Source organism: Acanthopagrus latus, chromosome 7 (assembly GCF_904848185.1).
Source record: "Acanthopagrus latus isolate v.2019 chromosome 7, fAcaLat1.1, whole genome shotgun sequence".
Taxonomy (NCBI): Eukaryota; Metazoa; Chordata; class Actinopteri; order Spariformes; family Sparidae; genus Acanthopagrus; species Acanthopagrus latus.
Window position 1 is genome coordinate 16,859,797 of NC_051045.1, and position 23,452 is coordinate 16,883,248.

Consider the following 23,452-nt stretch of genomic DNA (forward strand, 5'->3'; position numbering starts at 1 on the left):
AAACCTCACAGCAGCTCAGCTGACGGAGGCTCGTGAGGAACACGTCCATTCGGTCCCAACTCTGAGCAACATTTACGGCGCCCGGGATTGAATTCACATATCTGGTGGTTTAGAAGCGACTACATTTCCCATCATCCCCGCGGGCCGCATCACTTTCCTCTTCTCGGTGGCCGTTTTCTTGGCTTTGCAGCTGGAGCAGCTGGATGAGCGCGCGGCTGTGCTGCGGCTTTCCTTCTCATGGGGAAGATCCGGTGACTTTATTATTTTTTATCGCGATTTGTCTTTAAAAACCTCTGGATTATGTTTGTGTTTCGTTGAATTTTCCACAAAAAGTTTCTTCTTTTCTAGTTTTTTTTTTTTCTTCTTCTTCTTAAATGATTTTCTTCGAGTCTTAACGACGGACAAGTTGGATGCACTTGTTTAGTTCGTCTGTTTGGGGAGTTTTTTTTTTTCCGGTGTCAAACCCCCGAACCTTTACAATCACATGGACAGACAGCAGTGTGTGGACTGAAGCTGACTGAGCCGCGCACCAGACTCCGGCTCCACAGTGTGACAGACGAGCCTGAGGTGCCAACGCCTTTCCCCCCCTTCTCTTCTCCCTTCGCTGGGAAAACTTCAGCTCACAGCGCCCCGAGGATCGTCTGAGCTGCTGAAGACACGGACCGACACTAAACAAGTTGTTCCAGAGTGAAAAAAATAAATAAATTAAACATTAAAAATGGGCTGCACGATCAGCGCCGAAGACAAAGCTGCGGTGGAGAGGAGTAAAATGATTGATAAGAACCTGCGGGAGGACAGAGAGAAGTCCTCCAGGGAGGTGAAGCTGCTCCTGCTCGGTATGAACGCTTAATTCATGCATGAAATCACTTTAAACCGTCTGTTATCTTCTCTTCGTGTTCACTTTTTTTTTCTCAGTGCAGTCTTTAGTTCATCCAAACACTGCTCCTCCTCCTGTTGGTTTAATGCAGCTGTGGCTCTTCAATCTGCACTGACACAACTGGTAAAGTAAACCAGATGTTGGCGGTGAGGGGGGCTCATGCTGCTGCTGCCTCGGTGCTTTTCTGTGCTGTCTTGCCGTGAGTTGTCTGAAGGGAGGGAGGACGTGCTCAGAGGAGACCGTTTGTTGACATGTGTTGACACTTGTCACAAAACACGTTGTAACTCGTGCAGGCCTGGTTAACCTCAGCGCCTTACAAACACAACTGTGCAGCTGCGACCCTGCTCTGACTTTTCTGGGTCAACGATTTCAGAGATCCAAACACTTAGAAAGTAGAGGTAAAAGTGTTTAATACCTACCCCTGCACGCATGCAGGGCTTCTTCATACAGATGCTGAGGGCTGCAGTGTCCGACTGATTTTTAATTCTTGGGATCAGTATCGATATGTTGCACTGAAACAGTAAACTTTCACTGGGAAGTTAAAGGAGAATATTATGTTTGTCCATTCCGTCAGCGTTTTCTATATGTTCCTGTGCATGTAAAAGGTCTTGAAAGCTCCCCTCTCCCACAGAAAACAGTGTTCCTGAAACACCTCGTCGTAAGTCCCGCCTTTAATTCTGTGACTTTGTGACATCACACTAGGTCACCATGTCCCACCTTTACATAATTTCTGCTTAGAAGCTGGTTTGTCACATAACAAGTCGTTCAGCACAGCTGCTCTGTTGTTGTTAGCGTTACTGTCTCAGGCGTGTGTGAACTGACCAATCAGAGGGGACAGAGAGGAGCTAAAACAGAGGGGGACTCCAGAGCTGCAGCACTGGACAGTATGGATGCTGTATGTTTGTTGAGCACTACAGCATGTGAACCTGTTCTTGTAGTAACCCAGAACAAAATTATGAAGCTGAAGCACGTAACCATAAGGGACAAAAGTGGAAAAAAGAACATGTTCACTTTATGAATTTCTCTGTTATATATCGCTTAGCAACCAGCAATAAGTTGCATCACTGCCGCCTACTTTGACAAATCAAGAACGAAAAGAAATGGAAGCTGTTTACTCCTTTATCATATGTGTATTATTAAGACGATATCAGTATTTATTATTATTTATTATTTATAATATTTCTTTCACATACACACCACTATGATATATCTATGATGGGCCAGTGTCGGTCAATAAAATCACCAGAAAGAATCAAATCTGATTCATTTTACTACAACCAAGAGTTCAAAACTAAAAAACATTCAGTTTATTAAATAAAAGCATCAAATCCTCTCACACGAGAAGCTAAAACCGTTTGGAACATTTGGAACTTCTGCTCTACGAACGACTGAAGTGATTAATTGAAATACGAAAGTCACCGCCGACGCATTTTCTGCTGATCACCTTGTTGAATTTATCGACTTATCTCTTCAGCTCCACTGACTCTGAGGCAGTCTCACTGAAACTACAACAAAAAGATGTAGGTGACTTCCAGGTTCAGTGTCATAACCACTCCTACAGTGTCTGTATTTTAAACTCTGGTTATGTGTAACTGCACTCGCTGCTGGTATAAATTACTGGCGCACACACACTCAGTGGTCTGACACTGTGGGTGTGGACTGCTCAGTCGTGCCAGGGGGATTAAATGCCCTCAGACCAGCAGCACTCAACAGTTTTATGCTCCCTTTGGCAGGAATTTCTGCCTGTGACAGTTTTCAAAAAGTAATTTAGCTCACCACCCCATTTTATAGCTGTGAATGTGTCTGCACTGTATATCCTCTGGAACAGGGGTCCCAAGTGTTTTTAATCTGTGGCCCCGAAAATGAAGCAATGTCTGCTTGTGACCCGTCATCACAGCTGACGTCCCTGGAGGGGTCGCAGTTTGTGAGCGGTGCATTTTTACTTGGCGGATTTGTGTCAGTTGGAAAACTTTCAGTGGCCTGGAGAAGTGAAAGTATATTTCACAATATTAAAAAAAACGGACAAACGGCTTTTGTCTCTGTCACCTAATCATGTGATCCTCCCTTCAAATGTGTCTTGAGACCCCCTACAGAGCCCAGACCTCCTGACACACCATCAGCTTGTCGACAGTACTTTTCTGACACTAACCCACTGACAAGTTGTTTTGACAAAGACAGAAGCCTGTTGCTTCATGTAGTGTAAATAGGTCACCGTTAAGTCACAGACTTAATGCTGATCAGGAGAAAATGACATTACGCAACACCGAACTTCCTTTAAATGGTTTCAGATGAAAGATTTAAGGACACTGAAATAACTGATGTTTTCCTTCATGAACACATATTTGTTTAGCACTGAACACGTTGCTTGATCACAGTCTTAGTCTACTCTTTTGACTGCCTCCTTTTTTCTTCACGTGTCTCTTTTTTTGGCAGCTTAGGGGGCAAACTTAAGCGTAGTGTTCACTGTTTTTAGCTAGCTTCATCTTGCTCAGTGGACAGTGGCTGCACTGAAAACAGCTGCCCAAAATGATGCTGACGAGAGCTGTGTGAGTAAAACCTGAAAACAGAGCTGAAAGAAGCTAAAACGCTCTGAAAAGCTGAGAGGAACTGCACAGACACGGTCCATGCGAGCGACTTCATGTGGCGACACGTTTTGGGATGTTTCACCTGAAAACCACAGCACAAGTGCAGGGCTGCCGTGTGAGGTCTTCGCCTGCGGGCCAGGTGCTATAGCACGAAATAACTAGAAGTGCGGTCAGTAAAGCGCATACCTCCGCCAAGGCCCAACAAGAGAAAGCTGTAACAAGAGGTGACGAGAGAAAGCTGACTCCTCGTTATTGGGTTCCCTCTGAGGACTGATGTTTGTTACTTCCACCCATCGCTGTCAGAGCAGATGCTGAGTATGTTCACCTGGGGACATTTGTGCCGGCTGGACCAGGTGTTGTCTTTTAGGGCTCGAGTATTTGCGTGGAGCACGAGTCAGGCCTGATTCTCTGTGGGGTTTCCAGAGTGTCCCAACAGCTTGTGCAGCATCAGCTCTGCGCTGCCTCTGGCTGATCGCACTGATGCAACGCTGTAATGCAACGCTCTTGACATTTTGGTTGAGACATTGGCTTTTTTCACATGAAGTGTTATGCAACAGACACTTCACTGTATCGAGACTCTGAAATCTGAAGGGGAGTGTCGTGTGACTGACCAGCGGCAGTCCTCGCCGTGGTGTTTTTATTTGTCCTGTAATGTGATCTCATGTAATCTGATTAAACATGGCCCTGAAACATGTTACCAGAGCAAATGAGAGCATCGAGTGATTGATTAAATGGGTGATTCAGATGCAACTATTAAATTAGTCATTGAAATGAAACACAGCAGGACTTCCTGCAGACATTGCAACATAATGCTCTGATGGTATACGATAGACTGAGGGGCCGTGTCTCAATACGTTGCGTCATCACATGACAGGACGAAAAGTGTTTATTTCCCCCTGAGCTTGTTTTATTAAAACAGAATCGGTCATAATGTCAAGCGGACAAATTAATGTGCTGATTATGATCAGCGGTGGGCAGAGAGAGTGTCTGTGGCTTGTTGTGGAGGGACAGTACAGTGTTGGTGTTGGGTAGGCTGCTTCAGATCAGAGGAACACAACAGTAACTGCCATGTTATAAATTCCATAGAGAGATTCAATGTTGTACTTCCTGAAAAAACCCTCTCTAATGATTTCCTGAGAATGTGTGATCTCAGCATTACTCATCATAACAGGAAGTACAGTATATGTGAACATGCGAGTGCAAACTCAACTGTTTGTGTTCTGGATCACGTTCCCGTCAGTGACTTTACTCTCACAATGAAGGGCAGCTTTCCCAACAGCAGGCTGATGTTTATGTTTGCACGGATTTTCCCCATTCCTTCACCAAGATCAGTTTTGCCCAAACTTTTTCCCTCGGCGATCCAAAAGTGAAACTTAATGTTGGGCCACGGGCCAAGAGGCAACCATCGTCGTATTGGACTGTTTAGATGCAAAACTGTTATAAGGACTAGGATTAAGCGATGTGGCTTTTTCAAGGCCGTTACCGATTATTAGAAATCAAGGAGACTGAAAACCGATAATAAACTGTAAATTGTATGGTTGGAGTTTGGTTAGGTTAATTCAGTTAGAATAATTGGTTAGGTTTAGGAAAACATTGCAGATGTGTTACAATCACTACGTTCCGTTGCTACACAAATCACATCATGTGCGTGACTTGGTGAAGTTAAAAGAACTCAGTGTTGAGTTCTGGTTTCACACTGTGGAAGAGCAAACCCTCCACCATCCCCAACCTCAACCCTGCACAAACTTCTCTTTCTTCATACTTCTTCTCCTCTGCAGCTCTCATAATTACTACAGCTGTGAGGACTCGCCACCTAACAGTAAATATCAATATGTGTCGTAATGACCTGCTTGAATTTTTGACCTATATGGTCTTTTTTTCCAATTTCTCATGAGCGCCACATCTTGGTGATGAGCACTGTGAGATGATTTTAAGTTTTTCCACTGTTGATAGATTACAGCCCGATTGCATCTGTTTGTTGTGTAGAAGTGGTGCTATTTTAGGAAGCTGAGCCCCGACTGTTATGACAGAAGTAAAACTTGAAATAGATTTCACATGAAGTCACATCGATGCGGTCTCTGGATCGGCTCAGCGGGCGCTACAGACCAGCAGCGAACTCATCTGTGAGGATTAGCGTCAGGCTGCGGCAGAGCAGCATTACAATGCAGCGCGAGAATCTCATTGTATGAAAACATTCATTTTCAAGTTCTCACCACAGAGTTGAGGGGGGGAAGTGATTTTTCCAGGCAGTGCCCTCCACTCCCTGCCCGTGCTGGAACAGCAGAGTTATGGGGGGAAAACAAAGAGGAGATCGGCTGCTCTTTGTACAAAACCACAGAGCTAGAGTGCCAACGCACCCCTCCAATGAAAACGGTCTCCTGCGCGACCACGAACAGTGATTCATAAAAAAAAAAATCTGCACTTGAGATTCTTGTTAAATGGGGCTCGGTTTGGACTCTGCCACGCTTGATTATCAGCCAAAAAATGCCATGAATGAGAGAATTGGTGTCTGACAGAACTGGGGAACGGGATCAACACGATTCATCCTGTCTTTGCCTGTCTGCGTGAGCGGGCATAAATCTCTTTTTACTGGTGACAGCTTCACCAAAGAATTCATGGATTTATTTCTTGTTGGCCAGCCATCTGAACATATTAACATACTGTAAGCCTCCTTGACAAAATTCATCAGCTAAGCATTCCTCGCCGGTGGTGGGATTATGTCTCGCCACCTTTAAGTGCAACAACAGTATTAAGACAGGGAGTGTTTAGACTTTTTTTAAAGAGTGTTCTTTAGACTAGTTCCTGGCTGCTTGTTGATCCATATTTTAAATTCCAGCGTCTTCATTGCGCGGTTTACGCTAATAAATGCAAATATATTAATCAAACAGAGGCTCTCCTGCCAGTGTAAACCCAGCCCCGATGTTTATGGAAATAATCTCTCACTGGTTGGATGAGTTTAACACCTAATGTTTCATGTGCCCGCATGTTTTCATGCCTCTTTAATTAGACTCCGGCTATGAAACATTGCTGAGTTTGGAGTGAGACAACGAATGGCACACGGGCACACAGCACTTCCACGGAAACCTGTTTTCATTTCCCAGCAGGTCTTAAAGTAAATACAGCCCGATGAATGAATCACGCTGCCAGTTTGTCCCGTTGGCTAACTGTGGCACTACAGCATGTCCTCCATACGCATTATTAGTCTGTAACTCTAAGTGACTTTACTTTAAAGAAAAATTACGAAGCAGGTTGTTAAGTTGTTAAAACTTTTTAGCTCGTACAACTTTAATTCAGTGGTCTAGTTTACATGAAATCCACTTTGCTGCTTCTTTTTGCAGAGAGTTACATTAGGCGAAAGCATGAGTACTATATGGTCAATTTGAAACAGGATCTAGTATGCTCTGTATGAAGGTAGCAAACTCTGCCTATGTTGGTGCTTCACAGGGAGCTTATGTGCTAGCTTGGCAAGATACTTTGACTTCCTTCTGACTCTGCATCATATTTGCACTTCGGTTTGAGGTACTAAGTCCGACTTTGTTATATTTGGACCGAGCAAGGAAGCTGTTTCTCACTGTTTCCAGTTGTTAAGCTTAAATAATCTTAAGTAAGCTAAGAGGCTGCTAAGTCCAGCTTCAAAGTCTAACTCTTGCCAACAAAGTAAAAAAAGAGAATTTCCCTAAATGTCAAACTACTAAACTGTCAGTATTTGTAGAACTTCCCCAAAACCAGGGAAAGTTATTCTTCTCCCCATCTCAGTGTGACGTCAGTGGTACAGTGTAGAAACAGGCCACTCAGTGTGGAAAGCGGCCAGAAAAGAGAAAACATTTCTGACGTTTCCACCCTCCTAGCAACAAGGTAGCGTAAATTGAAGTACAGTATCCAGTTCTTGTAATAGATCCATGTAGAGCTGAAGCACAAATGCTAAATTTGTTCCAGCTTCTTGGGATTTTCAGGAGCTTCAGCTGGGATTTTCTGTCATGGTGTTTGGTTTTTACTTTAGCTTCCTGTTTTATTTTGTAGTTCTCTCGTGTCATGTTTTACTTGTCTCTTCCTCTCTTTGTCATTTCCCCGCCTCCTTTCCTGCTCACCTGTGTTTCATTTGATAATTACTGCCTGTTTATTTAAGCCTGTGTTTTTTTCCCCCTGACTCTTTGCCAGTACGTCTGTTTTCAGCTGCGTTCCTCGTTTCTTCCCCGTGTTCTGCCAGCCTTTTCTCTTTTTTTGCCTTTTTCTTCCTTGCATTTTTTTTTGCTGATTTTGGATTATTGGACCTTCTGTTTTTCACCTTTGCTCATTCCAGCTCTCCTGTTGTTCTGTTACCTGCCTGCCTCAGAGTGTGTGAATGTTGGCTCCAATATTTGCTACACATAAAACCTCCCATGCTTTTACAGACATTCTTCCCAATTTTCTTACCTTTTTGCCAAATGAATAATTTAGAAAATATTTGTTAATTGCAGCCTTCCTTACAAAAGTACCATCCCTGTGACACTCCTCGATGTCTGGCTGCCAACATCATGAAGAGGGATTGATTTGATCTGGTCCATTAAGACGTTCCAGTCTCTGTGATTATGTTCAAGGAAAATATAGCTCACGAAAAGAAGCGATCTTATCAATAGAGAGACAGTCTTGCTTCCGTCTGTCATATCAAAAATAGAAAGTCGCAGACTCTCTTCTTCTTTACAGCCGGGTCTGGGTTGGTGAACAGTTGGTTTTTGTTTTTGTGGGGCTTCAGAACGCACATAGAATCATATGTGGTGTGTTTATGGCCCCTTCGTGCTCTCTAACGCCCAGAGCAGCATGATATCTGGGACTGTCTCTCCAGTGGAAAAACACTGGCTCAGCCAGAAGCGTGACAACTGTTTCCTGTTTGGATAATTGGTGTAGAAATACTGTGAAGGTTCCCCATGTTCATCTGCTCATCATTATTACAGAGACCGTTACTGTAACAGATGCTCAGTGGGGCCGCGATATCATCAGTGCCGGTCGTCGGTTCATCATTTGTCACAGATGGACATGATTGTGAAAAGCCCCGCATTTTCCTAAAGAGACTCCCAGCTCTTCACAGTGCGCACTAGTATTTCCCATGATCCTTTCTGCGATTCTGCACCTCTGAAGTTCACCGTAAAATCAGATGTACATATTTTTCCTCTTACCTGTAGGTCTTTTTACCCATCTAGATGTTTTTGGATCGTGTTAAGTTTAGGAGATATCCGTCTCTCTGATAGAAGGATTTGGATGCACTCGGCACAAAAGTCTCAAACTCAACAGCAGTGTCTCTCTCCAGAAATCCTGACAGGGTTGCTCAAGATTATAAACTACAGAGCTTTTTGTGAGCACTTTCATGTTGGAGCCATTTTCTTTTGAAATACACCCGCTAACTGTATCACTGTGCAGAAGGAAACATGCATCAGCTAATGGACGAGAGGATCAGTGCAGGATTTAAACATTAATGGTGCTCTCCTCGGCTGGGCTGTGACGTTCAGTGTTGTTCTGTTATATTACGCCACAAAAGTGAAACGTTACAGTAATATATATCTCTTAGAGGTAATTCAGTAATGTAACATGTTTCTAAAAGGGCTTTGGTAGAAATTTGGTAATAATATATCATGTCCAGAAAAGCCTTGCTGCCCAGAATAAAATGTTAATTCATGTTTAAGCCACACTACGAGAGAAATACCCCCGTTCGCCTCTGACCAAAGTCAGCACTCACCAGAAGTTCCACTTCACTCTCATCTCTTTTTTTCCATCTTCTCTCTTCTCATTCATGAAGTAAAGTACACTTCCCCTCCATACAGCAGTCAAACAAGAGTGAAGTACAGTGCAGAGTTTGTTGCTGCAGACAGGTGGAGAAGTGAGAGTGAAGATGAATCCACTTTTAATCATGAGCGTTCAAACTCTGCTCTCTGCCTAGTTGTTCTTATCATTATCTTTTCGATAAAGGTAACGCAATTGTCCATTATTTAATTTTTTTTTGTCCAGGACAGTGCACAGCCACTACTCACATTTACATCTGTATCATTATTAGTCAGTGAACAGGAGACAGAGACAACACAGACAGTCATAATATCACTTTCAAATGAAGGTACCTATAAATATGTGATACATAACAGTTTGGAAAAAACTTGTGTTCTGGTCACATTAGCCAGCGTAGTCAGCTGATAAACTAGCCTCTCGTCCTATAGTAGATAACACAGTTCCCTCTGCGGAGTGATACATAAAGAAAATAGTCCCTACATGAAACCGCTCACAGCCAACTCTGTGGATCATCCTGAGTTACTGGGTCGTCATCCCTGAAAAGAAACATTGCCTTTTTTGTTTTTGTTTTTGAAATTAAATTTTTTTTAGGCACTTCACAAGCCAAGTGCCATCTAGTTTCGTTATATTCAAGAGAGGGCAGACATCCCTTCCGCATGAATGGAGAAACTCCACTACATGTAAGAGCTAATATGTCATTTTGATTTTGGGGTGAACTGTCCCTTAAAATACAGGCTGTCGTAAAAAAGAATTTAGGATATGCAGATCCCTCCATATGTCATGTGTTTTTCTGCAGTCAAAGATTAATCGCCTGGTTCTTGAGGCAGAATCAGTGAACTTGTGCATCCAAACGGCTGACTGGTCGCTCAGATAGCACGTAGATATCTGCCAGTAAAAATTCATGACAAGGCTGCTTCTTTCTAGGTGTTTTGACACAAACGAACTGCACACCGTACGAAGCGTGATTAAATGAGATCAGATTAACTTCAGCCGGGCATTAAAATCTGGTTTGATCTGTACTCAGCGGGAGAGGGGTCTGTGAGGTGTTACGTCGAGGTGTTTTTTTGTTTTGTTTTGTGTCTTGGCTGCTGTCATTCACAATGACAATGTCACAGTGTCTCTCTCATGAAGCTGCTGTCCATCTCTTTCAGGTGCCGGGGAATCTGGGAAAAGCACGATAGTAAAGCAGATGAAGTAAGTTACAGTTGTTCTGGTAATCCGCTCATGACACATTAAACTCCTACATCCCGTAATAAACTTCAGCGCTATTTTTGTGTCGCGCTGATGAAAGACAGCCCCACTCCCTCACTCCTCCTCTCAGCTTGTTGTTGGAGGTTAACAGCGTGGAGGCCGCTGTGATAACAAACAGGTTTCATCTTTTTGGAAATACTGTGGAAGCAAAGCCGCAGGCTCATTTCACTAAGGCAGGGGAGGAAGCTCCCTTTTGCATAACGTGTTAAACAATGGGCTCGGAGGCCAGTCGTAGCCTGGCAGGACCTGAATAGACTCCCCCAGTTCCCACATTAGGCATGCTGCATGCTCACTGGAGCTCAAATTCCAGCACTAATGACAGTGTTGCATGGCATTTTTCAAATCTGCAATTTGTCCCACATTTTTTAAATCCATTGTTCACAATGTCACACGTTTTGTCTCTAAAAGTCCCGCTTGGATATTGTTTCTGTTTCAGAATCATTCATGAAGACGGCTATTCAGAGGAGGAGTGCAAGCAGTACAAAGTGGTGGTGTACAGCAACACCATCCAGTCCATCATGGCCATCATCAGGGCAATGGGCCGGTTAAAGATAGATTTTGGGGACGCTGCACGGGCGGTGAGTTAACTGCATTGAGTCTGCATCATTAGGATGCGTTTACACCCAGAGTACACAGAACTCTGGGTGTAAACTCAAGGAACTCAAGGAGCAACTTTTCAATGCTGTCTGCATTTCCACCGTGGTGTAAAGAGCCGCAAAGTTTAAGCAAATGTATCCACTTTTTGCACCTATTTTACTTCTGAAACTGTATAATACAACCTCTGTAACTTCTAATCCCAAGTGTGGACAAGCTTAACTGCCTTGTTAGCTCATCGTAAAACACATTTTATTCAAAGTCAACAGAAATAAACCCGTCCTGGTTAGTTTATGGTTTCTGGCTGGGGATTGTAAATGGAGGCTGAAATGTGATGCTGTGAGCTCTCATTCAGAAATCTTTAGCACTGCAAGCCCAACCCCAGTGTTCCTGAACTCTGCCCACCGGGCAGGGGAGATTCAGAGGGTAAAATAACGTCATCAACTTATTATTTAGACTTTTGTCTCTGTGATGGAAACTCGCTGAGTTCCTCCAAAGATTCCTCGTTCCTGGGGGGAAATTGTGGTGGGGATGCAGAAAATGATGATTTTCAAAGAGCCACATCCTCAATCATGAACTGAATCACCGCAGCAGCAAGTTTACAGTGACAGCGATTATTGTCTTTATTACCAGGACGATGCCCGTCAGCTGTTTGCCCTGGCGAGCTCAGCAGAGGAGGGAGTGATGTCGGCAGAGCTAACCACCGTGATCCAGAGGCTGTGGAGCGACGGCGGAGTTCAGACCTGCTTCGATCGATCGCGGGAGTATCAGCTCAACGACTCTGCTGCATAGTGAGGACTCATCACGTATATGCACAGACAGACACCGTCAATATACAAGCTCAAGCTGAATCAATAGCGAAAATAATCTCAAGTTTGATTGTGACTCCAATTACTCTTACTTCCAGTGAATCTTTGCAACTCATTCTTGATAACACTCAGTTACTTGTTACACATTACAAAAATTCCCAGAGGAAGTGAAACTGCTCTGTCGATTCACTGTGAAGTTTGAAATTGCGTCATCCATCTTCTTGGTCTTGCTCCTAAATAGGACATTTCCTGTAATCATCTTTTTTTTTCTCATGAGGAGTGATTGCTGACTGAGAGCTGTTACCCTCCTTCATGTCTGTCACATTTCCACTGGAACAAAGACGGAGGCATGATGCGTCTTGCTCTTCCCGGTCTTGTGTCGGCTTGTTGCACACTTGATTGCATTCCTGCAAACATGTGAAGGAGAAACAGACAACTGGGAAGTCTTTCTGTCTGTGAAGATATCACAAGGGGTCTCAGTTTATTGTGATGGTCCACGGCTAATTATGAAAATGCAAACAAGACAGTTTGAGCTAAACATAGCCAAATCTTGCATTACTAATTGGACACAGATAAAGCTCAAGGTTTTCCGTGTCCGCTGCGTTTACATCACACCCCACAGAAAGTAGCTCTGTGTGAAGGACACCCTCTTTGTTTTGAAAACAGCTGAGCTGTCATTGCATTCACTGCACTTTATCCGCATTATGAAACAGGAGGAACCAGTGGAGTTAGTCTGTTTTACCTCAACCGAGAAGGAGCCAGTGTTTATCATGCACCAAAAAATGAGCCCATATTTAGTATCATTGTCCTCGGTTGTCTGTCTGCAGAGCACTTCAGCAGACACAACTGTCTGACAAAACATTTTGTTGCTTTGCATCATTATGTCTTTATTTTTAACCAAATATCAGCATAAAAACCGTTAGATAACCTCATTTTTCCACGAGATGTTGGCACAGCTGTTCCTGTAGATTCAAATTGTGCCGTCATATGTGCGTTGACTCCTCCTTATGCACGCTTGTGTATCCTCTCTTCTGTCTCTCAGCTACCTGAACGACCTGGACAGGATCTGTCAGACAAACTACGTCCCGACTCAGCAGGACGTGCTGCGCACACGTGTGAAGACCACCGGCATCGTGGAAACCCACTTCACCTTCAAAGATCTCTACTTCAAGTTAGTACAGCTGTGATGTATCCGCTAATGAAGGCTGGGCTGTTTTTATGCCGCTCCAAATGAACCTTTTGGAAACCTCCTTCCAGGGTGATGATATTCAGAAACACCGTTGTGAGTGTTTACATCTAGATGAACCGAAACAGAGTTTTTTGGATGTGATGATGCAGACGACCCTGTTCCCTTTCTAACTGGGTCTTATCAGTGTCCATAGCATCGGCGTATGTGTTGTGATGTTGTGGAGCATTTGAGAGGAACAAACAGGCAATGAAAATATAATGATGGAAAAGAAAGACAAAAACAACTATTAAACCTGACATATCAAAGATTAAGATATTAGCTGATGTCTGTAACATGTACGCCACCTAATAACACTACAAGTACAAATAAATACTTCAAGTAAAAGTGAATATTTTATCAGCAACTACGCAACCAATTAAATGAGTAGACAATCTGTTTCCTGTGTACACCGAAGGAACCTGAATAAGAAAGGTCATCAGGTCGCTGAATGTCAGTGAAAACTTCAGTGACAGACTGTGGTGTCAACTGTACTGAAGTCAACAGGAGACAATAGAAACCCAACATACCTGCATCATATGACTTCTGATGAAGAAATGCCTCCAGAAAATGAAAGAACACACTTCAGAGAGCAGGTTAACCACTGATCTTTCCCCCCCCCCCCAAATGTTTGAAAGGGCTGATCCGCCTTTCCCAAATGAAATCAATGACTCAAACAAGTCATTAAAAGAAGTGTGTCATTTTGTCTTCTGGAGTAGTATTAGTAGTAGTAGTAGTAGTAGTAGTAGGGTATGTGAACGGTCACATCAGTGTTTTCAGGTGTGTTACTGTAGATACTTTTTCTGAAATACTGCAAAAACGCTCGTCTGGACGGAGATCATTGTTTCTTTTAAACCCTGCTTTTCAAAACACTGAACAACTGCAGAAGGGTGAGAAAATAAGATGAATAGCCTGAATTAAATGAGTGAAGAAATGTAACAAACGGTGACTCTGTTACGCTTTTCAGGGCATTTTGCCGGCATGGTTCGGGTCTAGTTGTCCCATTAAACTAAAGGGTCACTGCAGTCAATACAATACAGCACAATTGCTCTGAGTGATCAATTTTTTCCATTGATGAAACATTTCTCTGCCGACGGGAACAGTCTCATGCTCCCGTCTAACAGTACATGAGGGCTCACCGTATGGTTTGATGAGTACGATAATGATGTGAATCATCAACACATATGTGAGATCCTGGACCCACATCAAAACACCGAATGGTGTCAAACCTCCGGTGGAGTTTCAGAGGCGCCGCGCTCAGACGCTTTATCTCGGTTATTTCATGTAATTAGTCACCTGTCTTGTCTGTTTGTGTTTTTTGGACTTCTCTCTAGTCTTTTTCGGTTTTTTTCTCCTTGTGAAATACTGGAGAGTTTGATGTCGTCGTACAGGCCAGACACACCCACTCAAGCACCACCACCACCGCCACCGCCCAGCCACTCTTACGTAGCTCTGATGCAGACACAAGCAATTTCAGATAAACTGTTGTCGTGACAGATGGAGTCATCTATCAACCGTTTCCAAATTCCGTGTGATAAACACAAGTAGGTCATGCTGTGATTTGCATGCGTGCACTCAGTATGATCATAAAGGGACACAAGGAGAAGTCTGTCTGAAAACACAGACGTCGGACATCCTTCAGGTTAGACGTGTGGCAGTTACTCCTTCCTTTTGACATAAAGCAAGGAGAGAAAAAAAGCCCTATGGTGAATTGATTGATTGATTAGATTAGAGAGAGAAGGCATTACATCATCAACTAAAGGTTGAACAAACAAATACTTGATCCCCATATATCTGTTCATGGGCCCCTCTGGGGTCGTCTGCACCTTCTGACCCGTCCTGACAGCAGCTCTGTCGTCATTCGCAAAATGTGATGAGGGGCTGCGAGACGACAAGAGCTCCTTTATAGTATCATCACGAGGGGCTTTCCGATAATTAACTTGATCTATATCATGAGGAAAAAAGGCTGTGTGTGTCAGGGACATAACACAAGCATTGTATAATATGAATGCTGAGGTTTTTTCCTTTGATATTTAAGTTAGTATCTAACAGCTGATGATCAGCACTGCAAAATGATAAAAAAAAAAAAACAACCAAACAAACAAAAAACGCTTCATACAAAATCGCTTTGAAGAAATGTTGACTGAACCCGGTCACGTCAAGTTGCACACGAATGAGAACATTAACATAAACAATATCAATAACAGCAGAATATGTAATAATGTTACTTTTTAAAATATAACATTTTTATCCTCTCACAGAAGGTCTCACACAGATGAGGGAAAAAAATAGATAATTTCACATATTTTGAATAATTGTTTATTTTCATCTTGTGTGGCGCTCTGTTAGTTGCCTCTCTTCGAGCAGCCTCATTTTCAAGCCTCTTTCATAACTCACAAATGCTGCCGACTGGCATGCGGCCCGATGTGACCCGGCTTTGTTGCAGTAAATGTAATTACATGGCTTCAGTCCTTTTACATTATTTTACCGCTCTCTTGTACTTATAAATATTGGTGAAACAATAACCGTAATAGCCTCCGTGGCCTGCGTCTGTAACCCCATGAAAAAAAAAAGAAAAAAAAAAGAAGAAAAAAAAAAACACTCCGGAAATGTGTAATCACTGAATTGGTGTTGGAGCACTCGGCGTTCTTTCATTTCTGTGTTATTTAAACAGCTCAGCGTGGATTCAGTTTGTCTCCGAGGGCCTCAGGTGGAGCGCGCAGGAACACGTGGTTTTTGTGCTCCTGCCTCAGTTTTACGAGGATGCTCATCGTCGTAAAACAATAAAATTCAAATGGAATGAAAGATTAAAAAGAGAGCTTTCACTGCTCATTTGTTCATCCTGTTGCCGCGTGTATACGTGTGTGTCTGCAGGATGTTTGATGTCGGCGGTCAGCGATCAGAGAGGAAGAAGTGGATCCACTGCTTCGAGGGAGTCACGAGTATCATTTTCTGTGTGGCGCTCAGTGACTACGACCTCGTCCTGGCTGAGGATGAGGAGATGGTGAGCGATGGACACACTCTGGTTCCTACATGAAACTGCTCACAACAAGATTAACTTCAGTAACCAGGTCATGATTTCTGGAAAGAGACACTCATTTTTTCACAAGACAAGTGCAGTCTAGTTTCAATACATTAAAGAGCAGGCAGACATTTCTATGGGCCGAATCTCCAAATCTCTGCAACTCAGACCAAAATAATGTACATGGGTCAATATGACGACAGGTAAGAGGGTAACAGTACTTTTCACTATTTCTGGTGAACTGTCCCTTTAACATATAGGCAATACTGGAGTTTGTGTTCTCTATCAAAAAATACTGAGCTATTTCAGGGCAGATATTTTGACTTGTCAGAGCAGGAAAAGCACCGATGTCACTTACAATATCGACAATGAGTGCTGATACTCTGTTCAGATGTCCCAGGGTGACGTGCGACAGTGTGACAGGACAGTTTTTATCGCTTGTAAGTTCTGGCAGAGACTCAGCGGCACCTTGTCCATTTGGAAACTTCAGCCGCTCCCATTTGTGTAAAATATGTTTTTATTAGTCTGTGCAGTTTACGAGGCTGTAGCGGTGTTTGATTTAAGTGCCACACAGAGCAGCATGTGCAGCTTTGTGTCACAAATTTGTGTCAGAAATTCAAATGACTTCGACACCGCGGCCAGCCGGCACTCAGCTGCACCGTGCAGGTTACATCCTGGAGCAAAGCGGGAACATTTAATTAATCCTTGTGTATTCACACCGCTGTGACATGTGAAAATGTCGTCTGTTTAATTCCTAATCCCTCCTCTCTCCCCAGAACCGGATGCACGAGAGCATGAAGCTTTTTGACTCCATCTGCAACAACAAGTGGTTCACGCTCACCTCCATCATCCTCTTCCTCAACAAGAAGGACCTGTTCGAAGAGAAGATCAGCAGGAGCCCGCTCACTATCTGCTACCCCGAGTACTCTGGTGAGATGAACCCGCCATTGCAGTTGGGTTTGATACTGGGCTTTGGATTTTTCACACAGCAGGCATTTTGACTTGTCATAACAGGAAACCATGAGTCGCCCCCTCTGTGTTTTCATCAAAGGAAATGTTTATTTATCCATCTGCTGTATCTGAACGTGGACTTCCCGGAAATGTGCAGTCACGTGATTTAGTTAAGTTAAGGACGATAGTGTTTAGTGAATAAGTAAATTTAAATTATCCGCAGTCCATTTTTTTTGATAACTCAGGCTGTTCTAATGTAAAAAAAATGAATGTTGACACTTTTATTTATAGATCTGCAACACACAGGTTTGTGTCACCGTTGCTCATTTTTACGTCCGCATTCACGAGCATCACTTCAGGTGTTTCTACTCCATTTTAACAACAACGTGCAGAAAAAATGCCCTTGGAAGCTCGGTAATGAGGACAGATGGTGTTTGCATTTCAAATGTGTTGCTCAGCGTTTTGTCCACTTATTAATCAAAACGAGCCCAAAGAGTCGTGAATCCCACAGGAGAACGAACAATACGTGCAAAAGAGTTACAGACAGTAGACAGAGAGAACGCGTCTTCTCTGGTAAGACCTAGTGGTGTTAATTTGAAGCAGCAGCAGGAAATAAGACCCAACTGCACACAGATTAATGTGTGTTCCAGAGATAATACAGGATCGCTTCACGTTAATTATAACCCACTATTCTTCCCGACCGACCCTTTTCTTTTTACTGTAGGTGGCCATTCATACGAGGAGGCAGCAGCATATATCCAGTGCCAGTTTGAAGATTTAAACAAACGAAAGGACACCAAGGAGATCTACACCCACTTCACTTGTGCCACAGACACCAAGAATGTGCAGTTTGTGTTTGATGCTGTCACCGACGTCATTATCAAGATCAACCTGAGGGAGATCGGGCTCTACTGAGGCTTCAGGCCCTGCAGGTCAGCTTACCGAATTTTAACCCGCACTACAGCTCAGATGTGGCAACAAATGATATAATGACACATGACTGACACACCACGCCAGGGACAACATTCAAGCCTCTTATCTGATTGTGCTCATGTGATGACAGTTCACTGGGTCCCCTCGGATGAATTGCAATGAAATTTGACTATGATAGTCATTGCGCCCAGAGGATCGATCCTGATTACTTGTGTTTCACTGACAGGTGCAGGAGCACAGATAGGTATTTGTGTGTTGATGTCAGGATAGTACACTAACCGTGACCCTCATGGGCTCGAATAAACAAACAAGGCAGATATAGGTATTTGTGTTGTTGTAAAGGGGCCAACACATTAACTATTATGCTAACAAGCTACATGTAACATAAATAAACAAGGAAGAGATAGGTATTTGTGTGGATGTAAACTTGCTAACACACTAAATATTACGCTATCAAGCTAACATAATTAATTTTTGTTTTGTGACGATGTGAAGATGCTAACACACTCAACGCAATGCCAACAAGCGAGCATGTGTATCCTCAAAAGCCTTAACATTTACATGATAACATTAGCATGCTAACATGCTAAATGCTACAGTAAGCAAAACAATCTGTATGCGTTTTCAGCATGCTAACATTAGCGCTGCGCTCATAGAAGAGAGGCTGAAAGGTTCAGCTTTTGTTGTTGTGTTTGTCTTGGCTTCTAAACAGCCAAAAAATAGCATGTCTATAAAAATGTATTTTACTATTACTGGGCAGCTTTATTATTCAATTTCAGTTATATTTTGGGGCAATGTTTTTATAGTGATGCATTGTATGAACTGATCATCTTCTGTATCCGTGGTATTAATGACTGTTGTCCCCTTGCAGGAGGAGAATCAGGACTTCTGGGCTGGTATGATTTGGCTGCAGAGGGCGAATTGGAAAGTAGGTTTTATAAGGACTCAGCTGTGACCATGCTGCATGCAGGAACCTGAATTCCACTATTTAGGGACTTGATACTATGATCACTTTTGTCTTAATAGATTTTACGAAGCAGAGCATACCGGGAGGAAGTGATAAGTGGGGGGAGGGGAGGTCTGTGAAATGATCACTGTGAGTTCTGTGGAGTCCTGTCATATTAAAGACCTTTAAACCAGTCAGGGGCTGGCGGGTAAAGCCCCTCCGATGTCTCTGACACATTCAGAGTTTGTCTGTCGTGTGTTCAAGGACCAAAACAGACAGCCTGTTTCAGATCCATCACTGCATTTCACAGTTTCACAGCTGACGTGTAAATTCTGTTCACTCTCTTTGTGTTGCATCCTCTCGTTGCTTAAGTTTATATCACATTGCTTTTATTGAATATTTGCATTTGTTATATTTTACTTCAAATTCTGAGTTGCAATTATGTAGTATTTTCACTTTTTGGATGTGTGAATGCCATAACTTATGTATGGAGATACATTTTGTGTGAGCAGTTTTGGTGTACATAGCGTATCTTTTTGGGTCTGGGATTAATAGGCAAGAATCTAATGAGCTCCATAGCACCACCCTGTCCACATAACTATTAATTCAACAACATTGTATTTGACAATATTTTTTATAAAGAGACTCATCACTGCAAAATCAGTTTGTGAGGGGAGATCTTGATTTCCCTGTTTTGGGAGATGAGTAAGATTCTTTCAGTCGGAGGTCACGATAGAATATCCTGGGCTTTTCCTCTAGGTATTTTTTTAATCCTATGGATATCAGAGAATATATACAAACACATCAAACATATAAAGTGGGGTAGTTTGATATAGCCAGAGGCTGTAATTGTGTTCTTTTTTTTTTGGCTGTAGCCATCACATAAAAAATAATCTGATGCTGTTAGATACGGTAGTGGAGCACAGTTTGGGTGAAATCAGTCATTTTCCTGCACAGAAAAGTAGAAAACATTAACAATTTCCATGTATAGCTCTCTCTTTACATTTCTTGCAGTTGTATTGGTTCATTTTAACATCATTAAATGATGGCACAAAGTTGTCTTCCTTTTTCTTTCCTTTCAATTTGAGAGCCTAAACCACCCACGTTTTCCACCTTGCAGGTTTATAGAGGCCCAGTCTCACCTACACCACATGCTACACTATGCATGGAAGGAGGTCAAGCACATTGGAAACAGTATTTTTAGACTTCAGGGACACATCTGCTCATTGTGTTCCAGCTGCTGCACGCACCGCTGCTCACCAATATGTCCTTGTTATTCTACCGCGTATGTTACCTTTGTAGTATAACACCCAATGGAAGTTTATCAGTAAGGTCCAACATGAATTCAACTATAATCAATCTTCAAGTCAACATGTCAGCATCACAGAACAGATTTTTTTTTTACTTTTCGAGGGTCCAAATTTTAAATTTTTGCATGGTCAGTTTTGAAGTCTGGTTGTATTTTATATTTCTTTTTCCAGAGACCGAAAACAAATTCTTGATGACGACCCTGGCCTGTCTGTGGTGTTCAGCCTCAAGTCCATTAGGTCATACTGAAGACGTAATTCTGTAAGAACTCAAATGAAAAAGGAAAGGCTATGAATTACCTGAAATAGCTGGGTACTGCAGTTTTTAGCCAGTGTTAGGATTAATAGTACATATAGTTGGGTTCTATTTCAGCTGCTGATTAATACTACAGTACAGTACATATTTCATTCCCGAATGATAGTTGTGTACCTTCGGTGGGCAGGTAGCTTTGCACAGATTAAAACTGATTTTGGTGAAACTAGATAATATATTTAGATGTCCTAGAGCTGCTCTGGCTCGACTCTCTGATTTTCCTAAAAGCAACATGTAACTGCTGCATACTGCAGCTAAAAGTTAACTCTATCTCAGGGGATTTGGGCCCCGCGGAGGAGGAGTTTGTCAAGTTCGGGGCTGGAATGGGCATCAGAACTGGGGACAGGCAACGGAACTTAGTAGGGAGCAAGCTAAGAAAAGAAAAAGTGTCTAAGTGGGAGGTAGGAGACAAGAATTGGCTGAGTTAGCCAAGTTCCCAACGTGCTTGTTTTTGATCAAATGCTAGGTCATCCCATTCTGACAGAGGTTTAGCATGTAGCATGTCATTACAAGGTGTTGGTGTCTCCAGTTCAGGTTATCTTATTTTCACTGATCTGAGTTGTGTGCAGCACTTGGCAAATGAAAAACAAAGAGATAAAGAATAAGGAATAAATGTATAAACAGAAAATACATACAAGTTAAAGAAATAGAAATGCTGAAGTCTGTTGCAGAGGGTTTGTAGTGTGGTGTGAGGGATGGAGATCTGGTGTGTGCATGACGAGGGCAGCGTCCGATACTGGGTTGAGGAGGTCAGACAGAGAGTTGGGGGGCGAGGGAATAGAGAGATTTATAGGTCAGGAGGAGAATTTTGTAAGTGGTGCGTGATTTAACTGGGAGTCAGTGAAGGATGAGAATGGGGGTGATGTGATGCCAGGGTTTGGTGCGGTCGAGCACCCTGGCAGCAGAGTTCCACACATACTGGAGCCTGTCCAGGGTTTTGGAAGGGAGCCCGGACAGGACTCCATTACAGTGGTCCAGGCGGGAGGTGATGAAGGCCGGCATGGATGAGGGTCTCAGCCACCGGTTCAGGGAGGGAGGGCTGGAGTCTGGAGATGTTTTTGAGATGATAAAAAGCTGATGTTGTGATGGATTTTATGTGTGATTGAAATGATAGCGTGGAATCAAGGTTGACATCCAGGTAGGCTACTTCCGTGTAGCACTGTAGCATTACATGTGGGATTTGTTTTAATGATAATTGTGTTCCACTCAAAGACAAGTTATAATGTTGCTTTAAGGTCTGCTGACATTTACCTACAGCCATTTAAGTAGACTGTGCCTCATGCCTGATGTAACAAAGCTAGCTTCTCACCCACCGTGACAGCTGACATCCAGAACAGATGCAGGGGATTTACATAATTCCACTCAGAATTTGCATTCAACACAAATAATACAGTTATATAGTTTAAAAAAAAAAACAGCTTTAACAAAGGAGATTCAGTGCTCATTCAGATCCACTGGTACAGTTCCTCTGTGTCAGCTCCATTCATGATTCATGAATCTGTCCGTTCACACTCGTACGGTAAATCTCAACCTGCCGATTAATTACATGGTTAATTTGCTTTGCTCTCTCAATAGATTTATTGTCAGTGGACTTCCATACGCTGCCATTTCCCCTCTGTTTCTCGAACAGGGAACTTATATAACAGCAGCTTTGTCCCCAACAAGTAACAGCCTGAGGTTATTGCTCAGCTCCGACGGTCCTGTTTCTCCGAATGGATTTACATTATTCAGTGAGTGATGGTGTGATTCTGCAGCAAAGAAACAGACACGCAAGTGAAGTTAATGCATCTTTATTTCATGCCGCTACATTTCATAAGAAAGGACATACTCAGTAGATTTTCATTCCCTTTTCACAATAAAGCATCATCCCTCTAATGTTTCCCTCTCTCTCATATATTTCCATACAGATTTATCTTTCAAAATATATTGAATTATCTACGTTTATGTACAAAGTTCCTCTACCATGTTCATCACATTAAAATGTTAAGTGAATTGAATACATTAACACTATTTAGATTAGATACATGTACAATTTGGTTTGTAATCTTGACACACTGCAAGCACTGGGAATATCTGAGATATTTGCGCAGCAACTTTTTACAATTTAAATATCAAGACCACAGCGACTACTGTACTCAAAAACAAAAACAAGGTTTCGATGTTGCTATTCAAAACATATTGATATTTTCCCCCAGATTTAATTGTTTTATTTATTTTACAGAGCTTGGTTTAATAGTAAATATAACTCACAACATAGTAGTCAAAAGGAAGCAACGAGGATCGAATGAGCAACTATTTCATCTTCAAACCTTCAAACCAGCAGCTTCTGGCAGGAGACAAATACTGTACTTAAGAAAAACTGAAGAATCTTGGTAGAACGCTCTATGTCCACAACAACAATACGGTGACTTGATGGTTGTTTCAGCCCAGCTGGACGCGCACTGTGTTGCAGAGAGGTACGGTTGGAGATGGTGATGTGCTAGGAGCAGTCAAGGACCAGGACTTGGCATGGAAGCGATGGCATGAACACGTCAATCTGAGGATCCTCTGGGCTCCATCAGTACACTTCTCAGTTAATGCCAATATGTGAGGGGTTAAGGTAGGAAAGGAGGTTCTGCAAAGAAGAAAACAACAAAATCAATCTCAAACATGTTGAAATCACATAAGAGGTTCCATATTATTCCCATTTTCAGCCCAGTACTTTCAGCATTGATTCTCTGTCTGAACGTTCTGTCTACTGCCGGTCTCTTTAAAGCCTCCAGAAAAACCTAGTCTGCTCTGAGCAAGCACCGGTCACTGTGTTTCTGAGGGTGGTGACAGTATAGCCGTGACATCAGGGAATACCTGAAGGCTGGTTTTCTACAATGTGAGACCTTTAGGCAAAA

General features: G+C 42.7%; 2 protein-coding genes across 2 annotated transcripts in view; one reads left to right on the forward strand and one right to left on the reverse strand.

Moving 5' to 3' along the window:
- Positions 1 to 20,002, forward strand: gnai3 (guanine nucleotide binding protein (G protein), alpha inhibiting activity polypeptide 3). Its single transcript, XM_037104275.1, has 9 exons — positions 1 to 836; positions 10,368 to 10,410; positions 10,904 to 11,045; positions 11,695 to 11,852; positions 12,913 to 13,041; positions 15,970 to 16,099; positions 16,894 to 17,047; positions 17,793 to 18,000; positions 18,873 to 20,002. The coding sequence occupies exons 1-8, from the start codon at positions 719 to 721 to the stop codon at positions 17,981 to 17,983; spliced, it is 1,065 nt and encodes a 354-aa protein (XP_036960170.1). The 5' UTR covers positions 1 to 718; the 3' UTR covers positions 17,984 to 18,000; positions 18,873 to 20,002.
- gnat2 (guanine nucleotide binding protein (G protein), alpha transducing activity polypeptide 2) overlaps positions 19,805 to 23,452 on the reverse strand; it is a 10,717-nt gene continuing 7,069 nt past the window's right edge. Inside the window, exon 9 of the mRNA XM_037104278.1 lies at positions 19,805 to 23,181. The gene's annotated coding sequence lies outside the window, so the exon portion shown is untranslated. The remainder of the gene's footprint in view (positions 23,182 to 23,452) is intronic.

Bases quoted from the DNA above. Each gene is read 5' to 3' on its own strand.
- gnai3 (XM_037104275.1), top strand. From the start codon at position 719: ATGGGCTGCACGATCAGCGCCGAAGACAAAGCTGCGGTGGAGAGGAGT. The intron at 10,411-10,903 runs GTAAGTTACAGT...TTTCTGTTTCAG, and splicing joins ACGATAGTAAAGCAGATGAA to AATCATTCATGAAGACGGCT. The intron at 11,046-11,694 runs GTGAGTTAACTG...CTTTATTACCAG, and splicing joins TTGGGGACGCTGCACGGGCG to GACGATGCCCGTCAGCTGTT.